The 13901-nt window shown below is 37.7% G+C and overlaps 1 protein-coding gene across 1 annotated transcript in view; it reads right to left on the bottom strand.

Annotated features, from left to right (window-relative positions):
• Positions 1-7492: 7492 nt before the first annotated feature.
• Positions 7493-13901, bottom strand: part of LOC122800901 (putative coiled-coil domain-containing protein 195) — an 88025-nt gene continuing 81616 nt past the window's right edge. Inside the window, exon 3 of the mRNA XM_044070244.1 lies at positions 7493-8517. Coding sequence (XP_043926179.1) covers positions 8385-8517 — 133 coding nt within the window. The 3' untranslated portion in view covers positions 7493-8384. The remainder of the gene's footprint in view (positions 8518-13901) is intronic.

Genomic DNA, 13901 nt, shown 5'->3' with positions numbered 1-13901 from the left:
AAACAAAAACAGTATGCCAGACAGGTATTTATGCAATGCCTCTGGAGGCAAGACTCTCACCTACAAGCACTCAAAATGAAGATGTGGTTGTCAGAAACACACACTATGTCCAACACATACAGTATGCACCCCTCACATTGACCTACTTGTGCCAAGGCACTTAAATGCAATCTTTCCAGATCTCAAAGAACTCCCAGACATTCCACCTGCAAAAATTAACCTCAACAAACTCAAAAGCACTCAACAGAAACAATACATTACATACAGAAACATCCAGGGAAGCCTCAACTACCAAGCCCATTAGGCAAGCTAATACACTACCCAGGACTCTAGTCATAGGTGACTCCATTGTATGACATACTGATGGTCTACTCACCAGACTGAACAAGGAGAAATAGCAGTCATTTGCCTATTTGGGTTCAGGATCTGCCATGTTATGTATGCACTCAAAGTTATTGCACCACATGTACAAGTATGAGTCAGTTATAGTCCATGTAGGTGTAAATGACCTGAGATATACTTCCCTAGACTATATGAAGAGAGATATTATGGAGCTCTCATACTATGTGTCAAGGGCTGGTATGTGTCTAGCATTCCACCTTCACCAATGATGATGATAGGATCATAGGAAGTTACTAGACTAATGGTCCTAGGGCCCTTACAAGCCTAGTCAAGTTCTACCCTTATTTCCACGATCAGCACATATTGCCCCTGTCCAAGAGGGACACAAGTGGACCCCCCCTGGCGTGAATTTATGGTTACTCATCCAATCATCTTGATTGGGTTTGAAGAGGAGGGGATGTTAATAATAGATTGGAGATAGCAGAATATGAGTGGATTATAAGGCTAAAAGTTGATGTTTTTCCAGGTTTAAACAATGCAGTGACAATAAAACTGATTTTAGTTAAAAAAAAAAAACAAATGCAATATTGAAATATATGTGTATTGATTTTAAATGTTTTATAAAATGGTATGATATATTTAAGTGTGTATTATTATTTTAATTTGTGATTAGTTGACTGCCATTATTGGCTGGCTGTGTCACATGTTCATGTTTGTTTAATATAAATTAATTGCAATTTTAAAGGATGTTAAACACTGAAGAAGGGTGATTCCTGAAAGCTTTGTTGCCTAATAAACTAAGTGTTTCTACTAATGGATTCATTTTTTGGATTCACTTGGTTGTATCCTGTGTAGTTAGCTGCAGTAAATTAATTTTTTCTTCTTTGTGCATTTGAAGAGTGCCATTGAGGTGCTCTGTTTGACATGATGTGGACATCTTTTCCAAAGATGTGATAACCTCTGGGAGACAAACGTGTCCCTCCAGAAGGTTCTATTAATGTCACATACCAGGTTACAGTCTTTAGAGCGAGTAACCTGTGTACCATTTGAGTTGTGGATATGCAGCATTTCCAAATATGGAGAGAAAATGATTGACTTGAATAATTGGCTTAGTTATTCGTGTTCCTCTAAGGGAGTACAATACATTTGCCAATGTGGGTGGTCATGGTTAACAAACCGTGTTACGTTGCCAGGGATGGATGATACCACCCCCCTCTAAGCTTTCAAATATTATGTATCTAAAACACTGTCCTTACTCACAGAGCTTTTTTTAGGTAATACCAAACTGACAAAATTTCCAGCATAGCAAAATCTACTTAAGGAAATCTAAAAATGTTACTGCTCAATGCCAGGAGTCTAAATAAGAAACTCCACTCCCTCCAAACTCTCCTCACCCTGGAAAATGTAGACATTCTTGCAGTTACCAAGACATGGTTTAAAGCCACACAGTGTACCCTGGTAGTGCAAGGTTTCACTGCCTTCTACACATTTAAACTAGCAACTAAACAGGCGATGACTAAAGGTAGATGTGTCTCAATCTACATCAGTAACAAGCACACCTTGAGGCTGTTTAAACAGGATGATGCACTGGAGTTTCTCCACATCCAAATTATCATGGATAAAGTCCTATACCATATCCTAGCAAGCTGCAGGTTACCATCTGTGTTCCATGAAACACATAGCTCATACTTAGACTTATTGGAGACATCATTCAACCAAATACCATTCTCATGGGGGCATTAATTGTTCCTATATAAACTAGAAATCCTACATGACCCCAATTTTGCAGACACAGAGATTCCCGGACTTTGTGAACACCATAAATCAGATAGTGCATCGACCTGCCAAAGGTACAAACATATTGGACCTGGTACTCACAAACATGAGTGAATGCTACCCCCCACTGAGTATTGCACCCTCTCTGGTAAGGTCAGACCACAAAGTAGTTTCCTTTTAAATAAAAAGCTCAGTAACCAAAGTAAACCCAGGCACAGTTAGAAACTGCTCCAAGGCAACTAACCTGTAAAACTTTCAAGTCCCTACAAACCCACATAACCAATCAGCCTATGTGGGATTATTCACAGAAGATCTGTACACCCATGTCAATGACTGCATAGAGACAGCTGTGCCTACCAGACATAAGCCCATGACTAGCTGAAAAACAAACTACCCTGGTGGAATCCAAAATTAAACAGATTGTATACAAAAGAAAAAAGAAAAAAAATCATAGCTGAATTTAACTGTAACACCAAAAATGATAAAAACTCTCCATCAAAATAAATAGACAACTAAGAGGACTTAGTCCAGCAAAGTAAATTTTGAAGTAATGGTAGCATCCCTGACCAAAGACAACCATAATGCCTTCTTCAGTTATGTCCAAAATCTCAAATTCAGCACACAACAGTGTGTGGAACTGCTGGTAAATGAAGCCACTTTCACAGAACTGGGAGATAAAGCAAATCCTCTGGCTAATAAATTCATCTCCAACTTTACCTCCTCCTACCTCACCCTGAGCTGCTTCTCAGGAAATACCATCTAAAATAAGCTCGCAATTGCCAGTAGGGAGTAGGTCTTAATGGCACTTTCTAAGGCTAAGAATAAAAATACAGCTTTAATGTGCCACAATAATATCTCAAGATGCATCCTAAATAGCCTGAAATATGACCCATCAGGGTCACTGGAGTCACTATGCAACCATAGCCTCTAAACAGATTTTATGCCACATGAATGAAGGACTGCAATAGTCATTCTTCTGCAAAAGGGTAGGCCATCAATGGATCCTGGGAACAACAAACCCAGTAGTCTGACTAGTTTCATATGAAAGAATTATCATGGGAAACCTTCAGACACTGGACTCAAACCAGTTTGGTTTCATCAAAATTAAGTCATGATTATCAAACCTGCTGGACTTATTTGTGAAGGTCATCAAGGCAATGGATGAGGGTGAAATGATGCACACTGCCTACCTTGACCTAGCTAAGACATTTGATACAGTACCCCACTCAGGTGTTGTAAACAAACTCATGGAATTAGGCATAAACCCCCTATGTCATCTGGTGGATAGCCAGCTGGCTCATAGATAGGACCAAGGAGGTTAGGATTGAAGAGACCACCTCCACAAAGAGTCTGGTCATCAGTGGAGTACCGCAGGGCTCTGTGCTGGATTTGCTTCTCTTTGGAATCTGTTTCTCAGAAGTCAGAACCAATGTCAATGGCCTCTGGCTTACCAAGTTCACAGATGATTGCAAGATGGGAGCAATCATAGAACCCACCCAAGACACTAACATTTTACAAAAGGTCTAACACAGACTGGTGCCAAAGCCATGGCTTAAAACTCAGTGCCAAGAAATGCATAATAGTACCTTTTGGAAAGTTGGGAAGCTACCTTTTGGGATCTAGGGACTTGTTTAGATAGTAGCCTGGCTTTCAGCTAACATGTCTAAGGTAGTTAGAAAATCAATGTCACTCAACATATAAGTAAGGGCATGGCATCTAGGTCCAGAGAAGTCATTGTGTCACTATACTCAGACCTCTTCCGACCCATCATTGAGTATAATGATCCCATCAGTATGTAAGCAACCAGACAAATGCAACAACAGAAGTTTTGCACAAAAGAATACAGAGCATAAACACAATGCCCTATGCAGATTGCCTCAAAGCCCTATCCCTAGATCTGTTTCCTACAGACTACTGAAAGGTGATTTATGCCTGGCATACAGAAGAATTCCTTGGATCCTGCCCTGATGGATCTTTTCCATATCTGCAAAACAAACAGCATCAGAACTACTAGATCCAAGGATTTAAACTTTGCTTGCAATGTAAACAGGACATGCTGGAGGGACAGGTATGTATCTCACAGAATTCCTATTCACTGGAAATGGCATCCCAACAATGTGAAACAGAACTCTTCCTACACCCTATTCAAGTGTAACCTGGATTAGTGAATGGGAAATTTGAAATTCATCCCTGGTCTGACACCTATGTCTGAGATGGACAGTGGCAGCAGTTAAATCATGCCCTAACATGCACCTCTTAAAGCAACCTCTAAGACAAAACAGCCTGTGGGATACATTTCAGTTGCATGCCTAGACTTATTAAGGCTCCAGTGATCATTAGCCAAGTATATACCTATGAACCTTTACACATATATAGGATATGACAGGTGTCAGCTGTGACATTCATTAAACTTCACCTCCATTCTGCCTTGGGTAATGCATGCCTGTCATCGTCACTGTCATCATTATTTGTCATCCGTGCACAGTCCTCTCTGCAAATAAAGACATTATATTTCCTGTTGAAAGTCACCATACCTCTCAACCTCTCATTAAAAATCATAGCAATGGTCTTTAAAAATCATAGCAAAAACCCCTCAAGAGAACTCATTTCTTATTTTTGGAACAGATGGTCTTTATATGGCAGACCCCATTTAACTAGCGATATAGAGACTTTGGTCAGACTTATTTCAATTATTTAAATTCATGCTTGGACAGGTCTGTCAGACGAAAGATCAGTAAATGTAGGAGGAGCGAGACAAAATCTGAACTAAAAAATCATAATACTATGCTTAAATCATAGCAGATGAGAGGTATGAAAGTCATTCTATGCACAGCAGTCTCTGACTGACTAGATCAGTCCATACATAGAATGTAGTACTTGGAACACTGTGACTATGCTCTAAAACTGGGAAAAGATAAATTTGTTAAACCCATCCCTAGTGCAAGACCTGACCTTAACAGCACTTAGGGGTGATAATAAAACCTTATTAAGGACACCTAAGTGAAGAGTGCTGTCCAACAAATAGTGGTGGAAGTTAAAACTGCTTTAAAAAGTTGTGGAAAATTCATTTTGCCACACTTATACACAAAACGTGGCACAACAAAATGGCTAATGGCTTTTAAAACCATTAATTCTATAGAGGGGCACTTTATTCCCGCTTGCTGTCTGTTTAATAGAGCTGAAGTATTTTACTGGCTTTGTTTTATTCTCTTTAAAAGCCAGCAAAGCACTTTGAGCTCCTATATTTTTTTCTGTAATTGGTAGTACATGGAGCAGGTAAACCTCCATGCACTACAAACAACAATGATCAGGTCATCAGTCATGGTCCTTTATTATGGGTACACACAGTGGATGCAAAGTTCTCTAGGGGTGGATTTCTTATCATTCATATGTCAAACACATAATAACCATGTTATGATTGGAGACCTGATCATAGTTGTCTATATTAATAAACTGCAGGTTAATTTCAATGTCCCCTGTGCCTCTGAAATAATATGCTGCAAGAGATTTTGAGATATGTACCATCAAAATAAAATCCTACATATAAACAAAGCTAGCTACATAAAATTAATTCTATAGGAAAGTGTAAATAAACAAAACAACTTTCTTTTCACACATACTGGATGATTTAATCTCTCCTTCATATCAGTTTTAAGACTTTAGTAATGATTATTCCTGTTGAACATACTAGGTGTCTGAAGCAAATTAAATGTTAGTGCTATTAAATATGCATGACAATGGTGACCGAGTGTTCTTTTTAAATAATAAAATACATGCATTTAAATCTGAGTTTTTGTTTGAATTGTGATATAAAACATTGCATACTATTTATGCAGCTTGAGCCTACCAATGTATATGAGCAAAAAAAAAAAAAATAGCTATATGCCAGAGTCCGTGCAGAATAAACAATGCCAATGCTACTGTTGTACTCAGCTTCAAGTTGATTATCAGAACTTTTGATAGCAAATGCTTGTAGCTGGACAGTTTTGCACAGGACATGCTGGAGGAACAGGTATGTATCCCACAGAATTCCAATTCACTGGAAATCACTTCCCATCCTAGTCAAACAAAACCTGGGTCATACACAAATGGCTGTATTTCAGAGTCACAATCCTAGATTGTTGTAATTGGGACATTTTCAGGGTGCATGGGGTGAAGCACCATATGGTGGGTGGGCTGTCTGAACCTACATAGCATGTGCTCAATGATATTTCAAATATTTTGTTATGGTTTTCAGTTATGACATGTTCATCAAACTGCCTGGCAGCTACAAGTGGCAGTTTACTCAATGCTTTTTGTAAGTGCTATAAACAATTCTCTTCCTTTCCATGGCTTATTTAATTAAAAAAACAATCTTACTTACAACAGCTGGGCTACAGGATAGAGCACATCTATTAGATAGACTGATAAAAGTACCATATTCTGAACCATTGTTCATTCAAGTCTTGGATCAAGCCCTTTCAAACACTCTGACTTCAGAATTTTCAACTTATTTTACAGTAACTCCTTAATAATCTGGTTATTCTCCCTACAGACAAATATCTTTTAAAATACATCACTAAACATATTCTGAATCTTTTGAAAATAAGAATGCAATAATTCTTCTTTCCCGTTAACTGGAGTGAATGAATACTCTCAGCAGGGATTCAGTATACAATGGTATTAATCATGGTGGTCTATATAAGCCTCTCACACAGTTAGAAACTATATATATTTATATATATATGGATTCACTTAGAATCATCAAATGTTCAGAACATCAACGTTCTGATCATCGAGACCAGAACATCGATGTTCAGAACATCGAAGGTTCAAAATGAACCATAAAAACAACAAAAAAAATCACAAGCACTATGTTATGCAGAGGGGCTTTGCCCCCCCGTACCCCCCATGTGGGGGGGGGGAGCTGTGCCTCCTACACCCCCCTACTTTAATATTCCAACTCCGAGATCGCACTACAGTGGGGTAAGGGAAATCTCACTTTTACCGCTATATGTGGTAGCGCTAAACGGGAGATTTCCCGTACCCTACCTGCAATGCCAACACTCAGATATCACACACACACAACATGCAGGGCACCTTGCTGCCCTGCATACACACCCAACATTCCACAATCTCACTTACCTGGCACTTCCAATTTAAACCTTCGAAGTTCTGAACATCGATGTTCTGGTCTCGATGATCAGAACGTCGATGTTCTGAACAATCGATTATTTAAAGTGAACCCATATAGATATATATATATATATATATATATATATATATATATATATATATATATATATATATATATATATATATAAAACAATAATGCGCTTAGTACTGAGGATTATAAATTGTATGAAATAAAATAAATACAACTCATGCAATTTCACTCAAGTATTATTAAGTTTATTACATATTTAATATAAAATATGCTTCTCCATAATATTACTTACAATGATCACCTGCTCTAATTTTAAGCAAACAAGACAGAGCTGTGAGTAGTCTGTAACATTTGTTCTTACGAGTTTTGATAATATTCAAGGAATGCTTTACATGCTACCATACCTGGCAACAGTTAGTAAGATGGGTATCCAAAGACATTTCATTTTTACTTAAATCCATCAGTTTGTGTTTTGAAATCTTTATTACTACTATATTGATACAGTATTTAGCATCACATTGGTCTAATGTATAGTGACTGTTCTTCGTCTCCTCTAGGTTTTTATTTGAATACCTTTTTGATACCATTGTCAATAGATATAAAACATATAGTACATCCAAGCAGAAACTTTCTACACATTCTCTGCATTCTGTCTTTATGAGCTTTTCCTAAATTTGTCTTCTTGCTTAAGGTTATTCCTGAGTGGGAAGTACAGTTCATCTTATGCCAGTAACAACATATCTTCCCTGTGATTCACACAAACCATGTCAGAGCAACATATAAAATCTTACTGAAAAATACACAAATGGCAATTTAATGGAAGTACCAGTGCATCACTCCTTCGAGTTCTCCTGCTGATAGCCACTATGAACTGTGAAGAACCAGTTCTCATTTAACAAGTTGTGTTGCCTGATTTCATCAACAAGATGAGGTAGATGGGTTGTGTTTGACTTTACTGAAATTAATTTATCATACTAAAATTCCCTGATATGGAGCTACATTATCACTTAGCACACATGCTCCAGGATTATCACAGTCTTCGATGGGCCACTTAACAACAGGCGCCACACAAGTGTCTTAATTCCTGGTTGATCAGTATTCTTTTTAAGATGTCATCAGTTTAAAGGTCCTTTTCTAGAATCGTATTGAGGTGACTTGAGTTCTTATTTGGTGGTTGTATACAAGAACCTTGGTTTTCTGCATAAGGAGATACTTCTACTGGAAGGAGGAATGAAACAGTCTTCACTTTATATCTGTTAAAAGAAAACGGCAATGATTTTTCATTACTCTGTGTGAATAAGTTAAATATTTTAAACAATCGTAATTGCTTGTTCACAAAATTTTGAGTCAAGATACTTAAACAGATATTCACATCTTAGAAAGGCAGTTAATAAAGACAGAGGATTGATTCAAATCCTTTTTTCTTGCTTCAAAACAAAAAGACTGATTTATATTACCGTTACAACACTGATACTAACATATATTGTCTTTATATTTTTACCACTTATTAATGTATCTGTCCCAAAGCTAGAAATATATCTGAATCACTCTAGTGTCTCATTAGAGGTTAATTGCCATTAAGATGTGGTGCTACTGTTTGAGAGTATTTTGATTGTTCCGGAAATAAACACTGAAAAATATAACTTGAATTTCCAAATTTCTGCATACCAGTCTTTTGCAATCTATTCAGTTTTAATATACAGAACAGCATTCATAAAGCTTAGAGAGGTCTGTCAATTATAAAATGAGTTCACTTAAAACAGCAGTGCATAAAAATGATATACAAACATTTATTATTTTTAATTTGACCTTCATCTTTACAAATTCTGAAAAACAAATAAGTAAAACCTGTAATAAAAAATACCAGGATATACACTATTTTTAAATAAATGGTTGTATTTATGATAAGAACTATGTCATCCTGCTCCCCACTAATGTGAAGAGCTGCACACACCCACACCTTCTTTGAGGCCACGACTTTAGAGTTAATATAGTCATTTTATATGGGAGTGGGAGTGAACCCCCTCATCACGAGATGCAACCTGGCTACAAAAATATATATTTCTGTCTTCAGTAGTTTTTTTCATTTACTGAAATGCTTTCATTACATTACCAGTATGCAAAGACCAGTCTTTTTGTCTTACTTTTCCTCTTCGTATGATATCTTAGCATTGTTTATACATTGTACTACACTTCTATCTCCTTAAGCAGAATTACTTGTAAAACTGTTTGCATTTTGAACTGTCTAAAGCCTTAGTCTAGTAGTTTCTTTCATAGCTGTGGTAGAATTGTGATCCAGATGTGTGCTTCATTTAGTCATTCATTACTGCATTTTTCCTTAAACAGTGCTGCTAGTAAATTTCCACATAGTCTGATACCTTAGACTGTAGTGGGATTGCACTAGTAACAGTATTAGAAATTCTGCTGCAGAATTTGTGCCTCACTGCTTTTATAGCTGTTTACATTCCAATTTTCATAGGTTTGTAGGTTCATACGTGTTTACTAGGCTAACGACCACAAGCACCTTTTTAAGCAGAACCATGCATCCCAAATCTTTGACAAGTTCTGATACCCTTAATAAGTGTAAGCATACGCAGACCATCTCAAAAAACTCCAGCTTTACTCCGTCGCATATCGCCTACTCAGAGGCAATCTCTGCCTAACATACAAAGCTATGTCAAGCCTGGTGCTATTGGACATGCTCCACTTAAAGAAATCCAAATCCCTCCAAGCTACATGTTCTAGGGACCTAAACCTTGTCACCACAATAAACAGAACATGCTGGAGGGATAGATTCCTGTCCTAGAGACTTCCCATACTCTGGAACAAACTACCTATCTATATCAAACAAAGCTTCTCATTAGCACTCTTCAAGATGATTGGATGGGAGATAGGAAATTCACCCCGGGGATCACTTCTGTGGCTCTGCTCGACAGGGGCACAGGAAAATAATTTTCTTGGGTGGTGAATGCCAGAGTACCTTTTTGACTAGGCTTATATAGGCCCTAGGGCCAATAACCTAGTACCTACCTAGGAACCTAGGAACCTATGGGCCTGGGAGATAAACCATTTACAGGTTACATCTGTCCATTAGAGAGTCTTATATTCTGCTTATTTACCCACTTAAAGTTGTATTCCACTGTCTTTTTGTTTTCTTTGCTATTGTTTTCCTCGATTGTTTGTATCTCCACAGCCTCTTCCCTACCCCCAGCATAAAAGCCAAAGTTTCTAAAATTCTACCCTTCCTGGGGTCATTGGCCTATAGCTCAGAGTCATAAGGACTGTAAACGTATCTACAAGCACTGCACCTATGAGGAAAAAATACAGGCAGTCAGAAGAACAGAAAAATAAATGATCAGCAAAGCAAGGCATCCCAGGGTCAGTACAGTCTTTATTATTCCTTGACTAGCTAGTTTGGTTAATGACTGACAAAGATTACAGATGAGGACAGGGTTTTTATACAACCTTGAAAGATACAGCCCTGCCTCTTTAGACATACACTGTGTCCAAATCAGGTCATACATCTATTTAAAATTGCTTGTGAGCAGACTATTTTAAAAGTTACTAGTATAACAGGTTTCTTCCCTTTTTAATGACAAGTACAGTCAGCATTCATTTCTTCAGCTTGCTTTGTCATCATATGTTCTTACTGCTTAATTGTCTATCACAACATTTCTAATGAGAAAGACTATTTATTATCGTTACAGCTGCAGTTCATATTTACAATATTACTATTGTTGAATAATTCAGAATTAATGAAAGTTTGTAACTTACAAAGTAGTACAATACAAAAGCTGAATAAAAACTTCATATAAACTCTGCAGCTTTGCAGCATACATATGCAAGGCACAACAACATCTGCCCCTGTCATTCATTCTATAGATAACGTATGAAGTAGAATAATATGCATTTCCTAATTCTTTGATGTTTATGGCATATATGTACATTTTACAAATCATGTATTTTACATTATTTGCATTCTTTACACATATAGTTTAGGAATGTTTGATAGAAATATAGAAGTACTGATTAATACATGTTTTATACAACTTCTAATAGAAGAGCCATTCCTGCTGATACAATACATCAGTGTATGTCAGTGTGTGACCCTTGTTTCAGGCTGCTGTGACCTTTTCATTCTATCTTTATCCTAATGGCAGGCTGAGCTGACAATTCTAAAAAAAACACTGCAAAGTCTTATAGTTAGTTTGCATCTGTTGTCTGACATTTGATTATTAGAGGAATTATTTCAATACAAATATTTATTCATATTAATAATTATGCCTTGATAAAGACGGGAATTATTCATAAGCACTATCTTATCTTGGCTGATGCCCTTTTAGCCAGACATTGTATTTCCATGCAGATTTGTATTCATGTTTTCAATCACTGGCATTCGCATAAAAGATTGTTCACACATGCTGCTCAGGGAAGATTTCTGTAAGCTAGTGTCTCAACATTGCTTGAGATCCTAATACTATAACAAGGACTAAGATAACTGAGACTTGCTACAGGTTCTAAAGTCATGGAGCTCCAATACTGGGATTATTTGATTAGGTCCTGCTCTAGCTAGTCTGCTTCTTGTAGCTTGAATTTTTCCCCCAACCATGCCACTCTTTCCCTGTTGTGATTTGCTGGTGTCTCTGGCTCTGCCTAATTATGGTACTCTGACTTCCAAAATCTCTCCCTTCCTTGTTTGATTGCTTTTGTCTGTTGTGTATCCTATTTAGTACTTTCCTACCATTGTTTTCCATACATCCATAATACTAAGTGCCCACCCAGCAAACCACTATTGCTTCTGAATAAACTTCCTTTAATACATATTGTTTCCTGCTCATTTTCCCAGAGCTCCCATTTGATTGGCATACTTGCCACATTTTGAGAGGGTCCTGAATTAATCCTGCTCCATCCTTGACAGATAAAAGATTTATTTTATTGTTTTGCACTTCACTTAACTGTACTAGAGAACTACTGCTTTATTTTCCTTTATTTGTTGATTTTGCATTTTACATAATTTTAAAAGTCCATAATATTGTACTGTTTGTTGATTGCTGAGATCTGCACTTTTGAGAAGCCTTCCAGGCAGTCTTACTGTGCAATTTGCTACTTTGTATTTCTTGATGGTACTTAATTTTTGCATTCTTGCCCTATTGGCCCAGCAAGCCTACCATTTTACTCAGCTGCACAAAGAGAAACTAGTTTGCACAGGGACAAGCACTGCCCATGTGCTTAGGGGTAGATACTTCTGTTACTACTCTTCACTCCTTTAACAGTTTATTGACCACCCAAATAGGGCCAGAAGCTATGGTCATGAACTATCTAGCTCAGCAACCAGCTTGGTGGATATGGGTGTCCTGAAGCAATAGAGCAATTGCCTTTTATTTAATTACAACCATCTTTTTCTCAAGCAAACTGATAAAATGTGTGAGAGATCTATTTACACAATGTCACTGGAGGTAAAGCCGTTGCATACAAGCACACATAATACCAATTGGGTTTTCTGAAATGCACACACCACACCCACCACACACAGTATGGATCAGATGCACACACCCATATATGCTGAGAGTCGTAAAATTAATCTTCCTAAATCTCCACAGAATTCCAAGACTTTGACCTACAGCAAATATCCTCAGTAGCCTCAAAAAGCAGTTCACCAAAACAAGACACACTACAACATATACAGCCACACTGCACAGAGTCTCACCTTCAAAGCTCATCAGTCAAGCCACCACACAACTCCATATAATAGTTACAGGGGACTCCATTGTGAGATACACTGACATCCCACTCACCAAGCTGAATAAGGAGAAATCATGGTCAGTTGTCTGTCATGGCAAAGATCAGCTAGATCACTCACAAACTCGGGTTACTGGACCACAGATATCGTTATGACTCTGTCATAGTTTATGTTGGTGTAAACTACCGGAGACATGCCACCCTGGACTATATGAAGAGAAACATTATGGAGCTCTCAGACTATGTGTTCCAGGTTGTTATGAACCTAGCAATAAGCAGCTTTTTACCTTTAACAAGGATGATGCCACAATATGAACAGAAGATGATTGATTTAAATGATTGTCTTAGCTTCTTGTGTCATTACAAGGGGGTGCAATGTTTGTTAGCATGGGAGGATATAGTCAACAGACCACGTTGTTTTGTCAAAGATAGTCTGCACCTGTCATCTCTGGGTGTTGGAACAGTGGCTAAATATTGTCCTCTCCCATAGTGCCTTTTTTAGCCAATGCCAAACTGACAAATTTTCCATCATAGCAAAATCAACCCAAGGGAATCTAAAAGTGTTACTGCTCAATGCCACGGGTCTAAACAAGAAACTACACTCACTCCAAACTCTCTTCAGAGAAATGCTTTGAAGCCATAGAGAATACCCTGGCAGTGAAGGATACAATGCTGTCCACACATTTAGGCCAGCCATTGCACAGGCAGGGACTAAAGGTGGAGGTGTCTTAATCTACATCAGTAGCAAGGTCACCTCAATGCTGGTCAAAGGATGGTGGGCTTGAGCTTTTTTACATATCCAAATTACCATATGCAAAGTCCCATGCTATGCCATATCCTTTCTAGCGTTTTTAATTTCTCCAAGTCTTTTGGGTTTCTAATACCATGACAGGAATGG

Source organism: Protopterus annectens, chromosome 4.part1, assembly GCF_019279795.1.
Source record: "Protopterus annectens isolate FY-2018-M chromosome 4.part1, PAN1.0, whole genome shotgun sequence".
In the NCBI taxonomy this organism is placed as follows: Eukaryota; Metazoa; Chordata; order Ceratodontiformes; family Protopteridae; genus Protopterus; species Protopterus annectens.
Note: the sequence above shows the minus strand (reverse complement) of the source record. Positions and strands in the feature narration are given on the sequence as shown.